This window comes from Saimiri boliviensis, chromosome 1 (genome assembly GCF_048565385.1).
Source record: "Saimiri boliviensis isolate mSaiBol1 chromosome 1, mSaiBol1.pri, whole genome shotgun sequence".
NCBI lineage: Eukaryota > Metazoa > Chordata > Mammalia > Primates > Cebidae > Saimiri > Saimiri boliviensis.
The window spans coordinates 174526230-174540189 of NC_133449.1; the positions used below are offsets into that span (position 1 = coordinate 174526230).

General features: G+C 46.0%; 2 protein-coding genes across 4 annotated transcripts in view; one reads left to right on the forward strand and one right to left on the reverse strand.

Annotated features, from left to right (window-relative positions):
• Nucleotides 1–515: 515 nt before the first annotated feature.
• IL9 (interleukin 9) lies at nt 516–4396 on the forward strand. The gene is made up of 5 exons (XM_003920564.4): nt 516–629; nt 742–777; nt 860–892; nt 2481–2612; nt 4137–4396. The coding sequence occupies exons 1-5, from the start codon at nt 516–518 to the stop codon at nt 4254–4256; spliced, it is 435 nt and encodes a 144-aa protein (XP_003920613.1). The 3' UTR covers nt 4257–4396.
• Nucleotides 4397–13289: 8893 nt separating this feature from the next.
• Nucleotides 13290–13960, reverse strand: part of SLC25A48 (solute carrier family 25 member 48) — a 47505-nt gene continuing 46834 nt past the window's right edge. For all 3 annotated transcript variants that reach the window (XR_012512555.1, XM_074381309.1, XM_003920565.4), the window contains one exon: nt 13290–13678. The gene's annotated coding sequence lies outside the window, so the exon portion shown is untranslated. The remainder of the gene's footprint in view (nt 13679–13960) is intronic.

The window sequence follows — 13960 nt, forward strand, 5'->3', positions numbered from 1 at the left end:
AATTACTAAAGGGAAACCCCAACAGTGAGAAGTGGAGGCGTGCAATATCATGCATTTCCCCCCAACCCACTCCCTCTCCCCAGGCCCCGCTTCCTTAGAACACCCGTGATTGGCTATATTATATCAGCGTTTCCCATAATGCAAAAAGGGAAAATACAGACCTGGGCTTTCATGGAAAGTATTCTAACTCTCACAACCAGAATACCTGTCTTTAAATGTTTTTGGAGGGAGGGTTTAGATCTTTAACTTTTCCTTCAGCATTTCATTACTCCACTTTGTGAAAATCATCTGTTCTGAGCAATAACATTTCCGGCACAGCGTCATCATTGTCAAGTGACTCAGTTTGATTTTTTTGTTTGTTAATATCAGGTGGCCCCAACTTACGGAGAAAAAGTGGGCTCTTGGCATCAGAAAAAGTATCAGTTTGATGTCAGGGTTTTTCCATGTTTGAGAGGGAGCTTTAAATATCACTCAATTTGAAGGTGTCTGCAGGCGTGCTCCGGTCCTCTGTCAAGATGCTTCTGGCCACGGTCCTTACTTCTGCGCTGCTCCTCTGCTCCGTGGCCAGCCAGGGGTGTCCAACGTCAGTGGGCATCAGGGATATCAACTACCTTATCGACAAGATGCAGGTAGGCTGCAGGGGGCGCCCGTGGGAAAGATGGGTACTGACAAAGCGAAGTATGTGTGAAGATGAAAAAACTCAGGGCTGACTAGTGGTTCTTATCTCTCTATCTACTTTAGGAAGATCCATCTTCGAAGTGCAACTGCAGAGCTAATGTGAGTGAATGCTCTTTAAGAAATTTCCAAATTAATTTTAATTTTCCCATCTGGAATCTTCACTCTGAAATTTCTCTTGCAGGTGACCAGTTGTCTCTGCCTGCCCATTCCTTCTGTAAGTACAGTGAAAGAATATAATTTTGACCTTGGGTTTTTTAGGTTTGTTTTTACATAAAAGTAAGTTGCTTTATTTACTATTTAATGTTATAAATTGTGGTTTAATTCAATTGTTACAGATTAGTATTTCCTCTTAAAATCACATTGTTACAAATTATTCCCTTTTGAAACTATTGAAATCTTATATTATGAACTTTTTTTTTTGTATTTAGTTAACTTTATGCCTCTTGGGAAGTTTAAACAATTCTCAACATTAAAAAAAAGAATCTTGAGGTGGGGCGCGGTGGCTCAAGCCTGTAATCCCAGCACTTTGGGAGGCTGAGGCTAGTGGATCACGAGGTTAAGAGCTCGAGACCATCCTGGCCAACATGGTGAAACCCAATCTCTACTAAAAATACAAAAATTAGCTGGGTGTGGTGGCGTGCGCCTGTAGTCCCAGCTACTCGGGAGGCTGAGGCAGGAAAATTGCTTGAACCCGGCAGGCAGAGGTTGCAGTGAGCGGAGATTGTGCCACTGCACTCCAGCCTGACGCCTGGAGACAAAATGAGACTCTGTCTCCAAAAAAAAAAAAAAAAAAAAAAAAAAAAGAATCTTGAATATCTTTTTAGATAGATGGCCATGTGCATGATTAAATGAAGCTCAGCTAAGGATATAATAATTGCTATATAGCTCATATTGTATTGCTGCCTAACTTATTTGCTGATAACTTTTGGGTTGTGAAACAATGTAAGTAAAATGATACCTTCTTCTCTCTCATTGGGCATGAATTATCTCTGCACTATGCCTCCCCCTTCCTGCCTCCTCCCTTCCTCCCTACCTCCCTGTTGTCTGTCTACCTGATGAGGGTGGCTGTTGGTTCGAATGCTTCCCTCTAGACAGATAGAGGATCTGAGGTCGTGGGTGGAAGGAGGACTGCCAGAGGGCCACTGCCAACACTCTGGCAGAAAGGACGGGTGGCAGGAAAGTTCTGATTCCTGATTCAAACTCCTGATTAGGGTGAGGAGGAGGCGCTTCACCAAGGTGCAGTGCCTTTTTCTTTCTCATGCAAGGCCTGGGAGAATCTGAGCTTCTTGCCCCAGTTACAGTGAGATATCGCACCCATCGAGGTCCATCCATTAGACAAGAGACTAGAGTGCCTTCTGGGGAGGAACCAGGCAGACAGCATGGCCCCTGCCCCTTGACATACAGTCCACGTTTCTAGCTGCTGCTGAAATACCAGCTGCATTCAACTGTCACATCCCATTAGCTGGTGTGGAAAGGCTTTTCCTCACTCTGCACTTTCAAACTTAGAAGGCTTGAAGCACCTGGTGAAAAGAATACTCACAGCTATTTCAGGGCCCACAGCCCTCATGTTTCCTGGATGGAACATATTGGAAATCTCCTCCAGGGGGTGTCACTGTAGAAAGATGGCATCTCTTTAACTATTGAAGAACACTTCCTACACTGGCAATGGACCTATCTAAAAATAATGCAAGTTTCAGTTACACTGATTAAATCACAAGCATCTCTATTACATAGCTCTTTGTGATATATTTTCAAAGTTGTCCTCAGACTGTTTCTTTTAATAAATTCTTCCTATTTACCAGGACAACTGCACCAGACCATGCTTCAAGGAGGGACTGTTTCAGATGACCAATACCACAGTGCAAACAAGATACTCACTGATTTTCAGTCGGGTGAAAAAATCAGTTGAAGTACTAGAGAACAAGAAGTGTCCAGTAAGTTTGTTTTTTACATGTAATACGTTCTGGTTGGTGATTTCTATGTGAATTGTGATGCCAGCCCTGTTTGAATGCAAAAGGATGATAAAGTTGGAGTTGATAGTTCAAGGTTGATGAAGGAGATCTAAGAAATTTAATCAGAAGTAATAGAATTAAAGTGAGATTCAATGAAACAATAGAATGAAAGTGAGATAGACCATTGTTCCCCCTAGTTTTAAAAACACACCGATGGGGCCTTTTCTTCTCTCCACTTATGGAATAATGAAAGAACCCTTTCTGAGTATAATTAGAAGCTACAATCTGGAGAATCAGGGATGTAGTTCACATAATACTAAATTATCCTAGAGATTCAATTTACTAACTGAATGGGTGTTGCTAAAAGAGATTTTTTTTTTTCCTGTTGTTTAAGGAAGGTTGTTTTTTTTTTGTTTGTTTGTTTGTTTTGACAATCTCACTCTGTTGCCCAGGCTGGAATGCAGTGGTATAATTTTGGCTCACTGCAGCCTCCAACTCCTGGGTTCAAGTGCTTCTCTTGTCTCAGCCTCCCGAGTAGCTGGGATTACAGGTGTGTGTCACCATGCCTGGCTGATTTTTCTATTTTTAGTAGACTAGGTTTCACCATGTTGGTGTGGCTGCTCTTGAACTCCTGACTTCAAGTGATCTGCCTGCCTCAGCCCCCCAAAGTGCTGGGATTACAGGCATGAGCCACCACTCCCTGACCTGGATTAAGAGGGTATTTAAGGTCAATGCACCCAGGTCAAGGTGGAAGCTTGCCACTCGTCCTGAATGCCCCCATCCACAGATTCTCTTCTTCAGCATATACCTTAATCCCTAACAGCAGAGTGGGGTGGTGGGTTGGATGGGGTGACCTCCCTGCCTCTTTTGGCTGTTAGCATCTCCATGCAAGATCATAGAAGGCTGAAAGCCCTGTGCTCAGATGTTTAGCTGCACGTGTTTCTACCATCAACAGCATTTAGTTCTAAGTGCTTTATATATGCTGTCTCACTGAATAAATACATACCTTAGGGACAATTATTCAATTTATCACTCTCATTGAGGTCAACTAATTTGCCTAAGGCTGCCTATTTAATAAGTGGCAGAGCTGAGATTTGAACTGAGGTCTATGTGACCTCAGAGCCCCATTCTTAGCCATTGTGCTGTCAAATGACCTTGGAAAGACAACCTAAAAGGATAATGATACTATTTTAGGCCTCAAAGGGTTCCCAGAAAAGACTTTCTCTAATGGGGAGATTTAGGGCCACTTGATAGGGTGTGTGTGTGTGTATGTGTGTGTGTGTGTGTGTGTGTAAAGACCCCTGAAATCCAACTTGAAGTCAACCACCTGTGCTGTCTTTACACCACGTGAGCTGCCTGGACCTGACCACCTGTTTGTTCTTGGTCTCAAGCCCCTTCCCTGCCCATCCCCACACTCCTTCAAGCCTGACTCTGGCTCTCGGCAGGTTGGCTCCAGGGCTGCTGGGCTCTACATCACTCTGTCCTTATCAACTTTCATCCCCACAGTATTTCTCCTGTGAACAGCCATGCAACCAAACCGTGGCAGGCAACGTGCTGACATTTCTGAAGAGTCTCCTGGAAGTTTTCCAGAAAGAAAAGATGAGAGGAATGGGAGGCAAAATATGAAGATGAAATATTATTTATTCTATTTATTAACTTTAAAAAGCTTTCTCTTTAAGTTGCTACGATTGAAAAGTCTAGTAAGCCAAGTCAAAATCAGTTGCAATCATTTGTTTAAAATGGTGTATCTTTGTTTTGAAATAAATGTATATGGGGGAAACAAATGAGCTGGTCTCTAGGCAATTACTCATTTCTTGCTGCTCAGAGCAAAGAAAGCTACAAGCATTGTTAAGGGGAAAAATAGATCAGAGACTCCTGTAGTAGTAAGAGTTCCGATGCTGAACACAGCCCTCAGGCTCACAGGTTGTGGCTGTGGCTGCAAGGGGCTGCAGGGAGCAGTTACTAAGGGTGTCTATGGGGACCATCTGAGGGGAGGCTGAAGGCATGTCTGAGGGAGGGAGGCAGGGGGCCCTGCCAAGAGGGCTAGGGTCCTGCGAAACTGGCCGTGCACCTAAAATAGGAGGCGGCGGCAATTTGCTGGTGGGAGACTGCTCAAGAATGTGGGCATGCAGAATAAATGCTTAATAATTAAGTGCTTCGGCTGGGCGCAGTGGCTCACGCCTATAATCCCAGCACTTTGGGAGGCCGAGACGGGTGGATCACGAGGTCAAGAGATCGAGACCATCTTGGTCAACATGGCGAAACCCCGTCTCTACTAAAAATACAAAAATTAGCTGGGCATGGTGACGCACGCCTATAGTCCCAGCTTCTAGGAAGCTGAGGCAGGAGAATTGTCTGAACCCAGGAGGCGGAGGTTGCGGTGAGCCAAGATCGCGCCATTGCACTCCAGCCTGGGTAAAGAGTGAAACTCTGTCTCAAAAAAAAAAAAAAAAAAAACCAATAATAATAATAATAATAATAATTACGTGCTTCACTCACTAGTTCAGGTAGGAAGTAGATATTATTATTACAGCGTTTCTGTTCTATAGATACTGAAACCAAAGCTTAAAAAGTCTGAATGGCATTACCAAGATCCCCCAGCTGGAGAGCTTTAGCGCAAGATCCACCCCTAGCGCTCTCTGCTTCTAAACCCTTTGCTGTGTAAGTTCTGCCCCTGCTTATTCTCTTTATACCCAGGGTGGACATTGTGCTTCTTCCGACCACAGCCTGAGGGTAAAACAGACCCATCACAATTCCAGGCCACACTCTCATCTCCAGAAACTTAGGGAATCTGACAGGTTTCAGAATTCAAGCTTTTTAGCCTTTTACAAAGTTGAAACGATCCATGCGCCATGTATTACATAACACCCAAAGCAGGGCCTGGGGCAAGATTCCATGATTAATTAAACATATCAATCCTGTAGCAATCACCTAAATGGTCAAGTTTTGCAGCCAAATGAGTCCTTGAGTTTTCAGAGCTATTTAGATTTCAGAATCATGATAAGAAATTAGTAAGCTGCATTAACAAAACAGCCTATGTCTAGCTCATGCACTACTTAGGAAGGGAGCGAGGCACTCTCCCCAAGACTTCTTATCTGGGGCTGGGCTGAGTGTCTCCAGGAAGGACAGAGGTTTCTGTAGCTATCTGGACAGCAGCCCCATGGAATTCCAGACAGCAGCTACAGGGCCTTCTCTCCTCCTCTCCTCCATGTTAGTTTTCTGAATGACTGGCCCCAGACATAGTTGCATCATGTGACACTGTGTGGTTTACCACCTGCAGCACGGGGAGACACCCATCTCAGCAATGCTTGCCCCAAGCAGGATCACAGCAGGGACAGATGCTGGTGTCTGGTGATGGTTTCAGAATACAATTCGGAAATGTGGTGTGTTGCCAGAGGAGATGGGCAGAGATGAGCTTCCACTCACTGCTGCAGATTAATCACCAGAGTAGCTTGGTGCTGTCCCTCCGCTTTTCTGCAAAAGTCACATAATCTGCAGTGTTCACTCCGGCAGACAAGCTCCAAGGAGGGTTTACTTACAGTGAAGTGTGCTATAATTATCATCTCTGTAGCAGGACAGTTGAGATTCATCAAGAAGCCGCCCTGGAGAAAGGAGAACCAACATTTAGTGTTTACTCTGTACCAGGCATTCTGCTGAGCCTATTTTGTAGACTATCTGGGTGGATCCTCACAGCAATGCCAGGAGATATTTGTATAACTGTTGTAGGTAATTTTTCCCACTGCAAAAATGAGATAACTAGGCTCAATGGGTTGCATAACTTGGCCAGAAGCTTGTTGCTCACAAGCGGCTAAGTTGCTACCCTCACCAGATTGCCAGGCCCCGGGCAGAGCTGTTTCCAGTAGATTCCAGGCCAAAGCACACACTGCTGGCCAAAGTCAAGCCAAGATGTGGCCAGCCATAAAGCTGGCTCGTCCATCTCTCCAACCCTCCCTCCCTCTGTCCATCCACTCAGTTCGAAGCAGGAAGACGCTGTGATGTCTCAACCTCACCATTCCTCTTCTCCCACTGCCACATTTCGTCACCCTGTTTCATTGACCCCAGACCAAGACCTCCCTTTCTCTGCAAAAGGAGGCCTCAGCAGAAACACAAAGAGGACCCAAAGGACTTTATTCTTTGTTTTTATCACCTTAAAAAGATGGCTTTAGCTAGGCACAGTGGCTCATGCCTGTAATCCCAGCACTTTGGGAGGCTGACACAGGCAGATCACCCGGGTCCAGGAGTTTGCGATCAGCCTGGCCAATATGGTGAAATCCAGTCTCCATGAAAAATACAAAAATTAGCCGGGCATGGTGACATGCAACTGTAGTCCCAGCCACTAGGAGGCTAAGATGGGAGGATCGCTCGAGCTAAGAGATCAAGGGTGCAGTGAGCCGTGATTGCACCACTACACTCCAGCCTGGGGGACAGAGCAAGACCCTGATTTAAAAAAAAAAAAAAAAAAAAAAAAAAAGGCTTTATTGAGATATGCTTCGTATACCATATACAATACAATTCATCCATTGAAAGTGTATAATTCAATGGATTTTAGTATATTGGCATGTTGTGCAAACATCACTCTTTATACTGTACCATATCATCTGTAAATAGAGGTAGTTTACTTCTCTTTTTCCAATTTGGATGTCTTTTCTTTCATTTTCTTGCCTAATTTCTAGCTAGAACCTCCAATACAATATTGAATAAAAGTTGGTGAGAGTAGACATTCTTGTTTTGTTCCTGATTTTAGTGGGGACGAATCCAGTCATTCACAATTAAATATTAATATGATGTGAGCTGTGGTCTTTTCATAAATGCTGATTGTTAGGTTGAGAAAATTCCCTTTTATTTTCAGTCTGTTAAGCACTTTTATCATGAATAAGATTGGATTTTGTCAGAATCTGCTCTTAGTGGTACAGAGGCTATTCTTGGCTTTAGAATTTCTAACGGTAACTGTCCTAGCCCCGGGATAGGAAGTAACTCCTTGGGGTATGGAAGAGAAGTCAGAGAGGAGAGGATGGTGGCAGACATGGTTGAGTTCCCTAGAGAAGGGCTCTTTGCCTGACCCCCAGCAGAGCCTCGGGGTAGGGTGCAGAGCTCCAGAGGATGGTAGAAAACCGAGAGTGAAGGATACATGAGCCATGTGCCCTGAATGCCCCAGGAGATGGCATGAAAAGAGAATGCCTCTTGCCACCATACATAAGGTGGGGTATAGGGAGGCTCACCCACAGGCCCTAGGAAGGTGGGCTTGATGCAGCCCCCCGAATAGTTCCAATGGAGAAACCAAAGATGTTCATACAGGGCAGAAAGGAGCACTGATGTGTCTTGGAGGGTGATAAGGCTGGAGAGGCCTTGGGATGGGTATATATGTGGGCCACGCGTCAGGGAGCAAATGGAACTGAATCCACCCTGGAGGGAAAGCCATGCCCAGGACTAGCCAGGAAGAACACCAAGGTAGGACAAAGCATCTCCCGGGAACCTGAAGCCTCTCCCTAAATCCCAAATCCCCCACCCCCCGGATTTAAAGACAACCCCAGGGGAAGGTGGAGAAGGAAAAAGTCTTGAACTGAGCATTTAACTTGGCCTTTCTAAGTTTTACCCTGAAATAGCAAAATTATTTTTTTCTGTTTTCAGCTCGAAAAAAACTTTCAGTTGATTTAACAAAAAATAAAGAAAGCTTTATTTATTTGCTGCAGACCTGAAGATGTGATTCAATCACTCAACAGACACTAGTAAGTGCGCAGTGAGGAGCAGGCGCTGGGCTCAGTGTGCGGTGAGGGAGGCGCTCCGCTGTCCTCAGGATCCACGGGTGCAGGAGAAACCTGGTCGGTAAGGAGAAAAGAGGAGAGGCACAGGGATGTGGGACTTGAGACTTGAGGGCGTGGCTCACTGGCCCCTCCCCAGGCCCAGCCAGAGGAGCGAAGCAACATCTCTCTGGATGGTTTCTGGCTCCCTGGTGTTCATGGTCTGGACTTCTCTGCTGCACCAAACATTGCTTGGAAACCTCTTTGATACCAGCCTAGCAGAGTGGGCATTGGGGGTCAGAACCTTGGAAGGCTTGAATCAATGATTCATGAGGCATCTCAGGCATTAGAAGGGCCACGTCGGTGTCTGCACCCTCCTAGCCCATGCTTGCTAACTGGTGTCCACTCGGAGGTCCAAAGTCCAAACCTTTGCAGCTCTCAGGGTTTCACATGCAGAGATGAGGGAACACTGGAGTCACCCTGTGTTCACCTACTGGAAAAAGCAAACAACCCAGACTCAGAGAAGAGGGCAGGCAAAGAACAGAAAGCAGAAAAATCACACCGTGCCTCCCCTTCCTCCAGCCCCTGTGTTTTGCACGTTACGGTTTACAAAACCACTTTTGCACTTGATTCTTATGAAAGCTGTGCAAGTTAGGTAAGGGAGACCTTTTACAGAAGGCTCAGGGGCGCCAATGCCTGCAAGAGCACGCAGGTAGCCGATGGCCCACCTGTACCGGGCATCCAAGGAGAGGGTCTTCCTCCTGTGACGTTGTTTCCACCACAGAGAAAGAAAAGGGCAACACCACGGGAGATGGAGACACCCAGGAAACAGGAAGAGAAGTGTCACGGGCCCTGGTGCTCTCCCCTTAGGGCCAAGGTCTTGCACTCCCAGACGCGGACTCCTGCGGAGGGTTTGGTTGACCTCTGCTGCCACCGAGTGGCAGTTCTGCAGGGTATCAGCCTTTGGGTGAGGGATTTTTTTTTTTTTTTTTTTTCCTTTAGGGCAGCAGTTCTTAAAGGGAACCCACGAGGTCAAAACTATTTTCATAGACCACTAAGATGTTATCTGCTTTTTTCAATCTCATGTTCTCACAAGCGCACAATGGAGTTTCCCAAAGGCTACATTGCAAAAGATAACCCATAGACTAAAAGCAAAAGCAGACAGGGGAACAATTGCCCTCTGTTTAAGCCAGACTTAGCAAAAAGAGAAAACAATGCAAGTCTTCTCGTTAATTATGTTGGTTTAGAAAGAATCGTTATTTATATGGAATGTTATTTATGTAAAATGTCATGGGCTTATTATTATACCTAAATGGATAAATATTTTTGAAATTGCTTGAATTTCTGGTAAATGTTGGTATATATATATATGCAGATGTTTTTTGGGGCACTTAATAATTTTTGGGAGTGAAAAGAAGCTGCTACTGAGAACTGCTGCTGTATATGGTAATGGTTTTTGTTCTTTTTATCATCCCTAGTAGGGCAAATTGGCCAACCCTGAAGCCCCCAACTCCAGGGCGCAGACACCAAAACTGGTGCTTGGCTTGGAATTCCGTCCTGTTTTCATCCTTCTTAAAAATAGAATTCCATTTGTTTAAAGACTTTCCTGATCATGACACAGAAATTAATGCCTGATACTAAGCTTCCTGAGGGCAGGCTCCCTGCCATTTTCACCCAATACCTAGCACAGCACTGGGCACTGTCAGGCTACACACACACACTCACACACATGTGCACACACACACACATACATGTATATATTTGGTTAAATAAAACCATAATGTGTTGATGGGGGAAAACTCCCAAGTTGTTGGCCCCAACTGTTCCACAAGATTACCCTCCAGAAAAATCGAAGAGGATGCAGAGCTGTTGCTGGCTGACCTTCTGGCTACCACATGAGATTCGTTGGGGTTGGAGCCAGTTTCTTCACTAAGGCTGAGTTTCATTCATCGCAGCCCAGGTGCTCCTGCATGGGAGTGAGGGTGCAGAAGATGTGCTGAGGCAGTGTCTGCCCAGCATGGAGGAGGGTGGGGGTGGGGAGGGGTGGCAGGGGCTGTTATTTTCAGAGCCGGGCTGAGGCTGGGCAGCGAGGCAGAGCCAGCCTACGGCCTGAAAAACAAGTGCCCAGCAGGGAGCCCTAGCTCTGCAATAAGATGTGCTTTTATTTTAAGAAATTATAAAAACAATGTGTACATGCTGTAAAAAATCGAAACATTGTGGTAATCGCCATCATCAAATCACCATCACTATAGTTATGTACAAAGAAATCACCATCATCAAAGTGAGAACTAAAAGCCTTCTCTCAATCCTACATCCCAGAAATAGCCACTGTTAAATTCAGTGTGTACCCTTCCAGAGTTTTTCATTGCCCATGTAGTTACACATATACAATATATATTTTTAAATGAAAATGAATAACATCATATACTTTATTCCACCCTTCCACTTCTGCACTTACAATGTTGCTGACATATTTCCATGACAATATATTTAAAGTCCACCTCATTCTTTTTAGTAGCTGCGTGATACTATTCTAGAGTATGGATGCATCTCAATTTGTTTAACCCCCTCTTCTATTGATAGGCATTCAGAAAGTTTCTGAATTTTCATTCTTACAAGCAATTCTCAATTAACATGGTCATGCTTGCATTTTTGCCCATTAATTTATGCTTCCTTTATTCTAAACCCTGTTCGTGCTTGCTGCTATGCCGAATCTAAGGCTTGGGACAACTCAGCCCTGGCTGTGAAGCTGGGCACAGGCCGGTGAGAAAGAGAGGGCACACAGACATGACTGTAGCACGGGGAGGGACACAGTGCCTGAGGGGTCCTGTTGCTGGAAGGGCCATGGATGCTGCTGGGAGAAGAGACAGAGAAAGAATCTAGGAAGCCCAAACACCTAAGGGCTTAAAGCATCTGAGCTGGACCAAAAACAGGGAGCATTCCTGTGTCTGGTGAAGCTGGGGGTGAGAGTGTCCTATAGGTTAAAGAAAAGCACAGAGGCAGGGAAGCCTAGAGGGCGCTGGGCAGACAGCAGCCGGCCCAGCAGGCTGGTTGGATCACTTTGGAATTCTTTCAGCAAATATTCAAATGCCCATTATATGCCTGGCACTGGACAGGATGAGGGAAATGATGGGAGCACAGGAAATCTAGACCAGAGCAATGAGAGGTGAGTCCGGAAGGGCAGTTCTGATGTGGCTCATAGGAGGCCTTAAATAGCAGTTTGAGACTCCACACCTATGTGCCCCGACAACTTTTATCTTTTTCACACCACGAAATAGCCATCATCTTGGCTGCTGGTGATGTTCCCTGGGCTGGACAGCAGGGGAGTGTAGCCTCAGGAAGATTATCAAATGTGATTTCTGGTAAAGTCCTGAGCTGGGGCTCAGTTATGTTGGAGCCTCAGTTTCTTCATCTGTAAACTGGATCAGCATGCTTCTCTCTGCTTACCTCCTCCTAATATCAAGAGGTGCCATGATGATTAATAGAAACTAGGAAAGGCTCAGACACCTGAAGAAGGTGGTGGTTGCATCTCAGCCTCATCAGGAGCATCCAGTAGAAGACCCCAGTTGGCCTTCTGGACACAGCACCACTGCTAAACAAACTGTGCAACCATGCCTAGCACCGGGAAATGGTCCGGTTGAGGCAGACTTAAGAAACACATTCTAGAATGTGTTAGAGCAGAGACTTCAGGTCTACCCAGGATGAACCAGGTGCCAGAAACATCTCTCCACTCACATCCTCTCTGCCCACCCAGGCCCATTGAGGCTGGGGCAGACAGGCAGGCTCGTCTCTCCAGTCAACAGAGCCTCTCCAATGCACCAGAGTGGGGTGCCACCGGAGTCCCTCGTGGCTGTTCCCACCACCTAGGTCAGCACTTGCTCAACAAATGTTTGATGACTGAACAAATGAATGAATGTCCCACTGCTGGAGGGTGGGCAGCTTGAACTGCAGCCTTACAGAGATGCCCAGAGGACCCTGCAGTCCTAGAGGCTGTGAAGAGAAAGATTGAGGAGGGCACGCTGACGGTTTTATTTCAAGCAGGGAACCCTCTGCTCCACAAACACGTTTTACACTGAAGAGACTGAACACTTTCAACTTGTTTGCACCACAGCATTGCTTTTGTCTTGGGTCTATTAAGGCAGAGAATTCTCAGACATGCCAAATCACTCAAAGGCAGGGGATGGTGGGGGAACAGGGTAGTGGAGAAACCAAGGAAGGCCTTTTCAAGGGAAAGAAAAAAGAACAAATCTGGGGACATTTCCTCCGCTGGGATTTAAGCCAGGGGTGGCAAATAGATTTATTTTGTATGACAGTTCCACACAGCTGGTGGTGGCTACCAGGGCACGGTGCTGAGAAGGACCCTGAGGCGCCATTCAGCTCATCAAGAAAGGGCTCTATGATTGGCTGAGAATGCTTGTTGTGGGCATAGAAGTGGGAGATGCTGCAGGGACTCAAGCCACGTAACAGCAAAATAATAATGGCCTCCCCACGTGGCTCTAGTAGGGGAATAAAATTTAGAACAATGAAGTCACTCTGGAAACCAGACTGCGGACCAAGTATTTTGTTTTTTTTTTAGTTCTCCATGCAAAAATAAGGCCAAGAGAGTGCCCACCCCAACCAAGCTCGGGGCCAGCCTCTCTGAAGCAAGTCACCAACACGTGTCACTGCTCAGGGTGGGAGTACCCCCAGGTTTCTGTCCCTCATTGCCCTTCTCATCTGCTATGCCCTCCCCTGCTGACCTTAGGCATCTGAGAAAAAAGCAGCCAAGCTGCCCCGGTCAGTTTCTCTCCTCACCTGTGTGAAGGGGGTTTCCCTCTGGGCCTGTAATACCCACAGAGGCCTGAACAGAAAGAGGGATGACAGTGGCCAGGTGCCTCTCTTGGAAGCCAGGCAGAGGCATCTGCTGCAGAAACAATGTGAAAAGGTTTTTAATGCTTTTATTTGGAAACTTAGAGCCAACTCCAGCTCTTCTGTGAATTCCCAGTGAGTTTACAACAGTCATGGGGGCAGAGCCAATTTAATCCAGTTTTGTTTTGTTCTGGTCTGTTCATCTGTTATTACCCAGTGCAAATCCAAAACCAAAATAGTTGATCAGTTGACCAATGGTCAGTTGCATCCCTCCAAGGCAGGAGCTCCACTGCCCCAGCCAGGGTGAGGATCAGAGTGCTTGTGAAGGAAGGAGGAAGGGGTTCTGAGGGCAGCATGCTTGGCTGAAAGCCCACCTGGTGGGAAGTCCATCTATCTCTTCGGTAAATTCACATCATGGGTTCTGCAGACACTTTTGCATTGACCTGCTAATGGAATGAAGCCCTGGGAAAAAGGAGGAAAGACAAGAATGTCATCTAACTGGAGTCTTGAAATCTTGGATCTCGGGGTCAAACAACCCATTTGGAAACTGGGTATGTGAAGCACCAAGAGGCAAAGTACAGACGGGCAGAGGCTCTCGGGGTTGCCGGGGCCACTTGTAAATGTTCGAAAAAGGTATGAAAAGGTATCATAAGAAGACTGTATTTTCTTTCCTTGAACATGGGTTTTCCTGAAACTGAAGGTAGGCTAATGAGGTCTGGAGGGTGCATGTCAGGACAGAGGGCA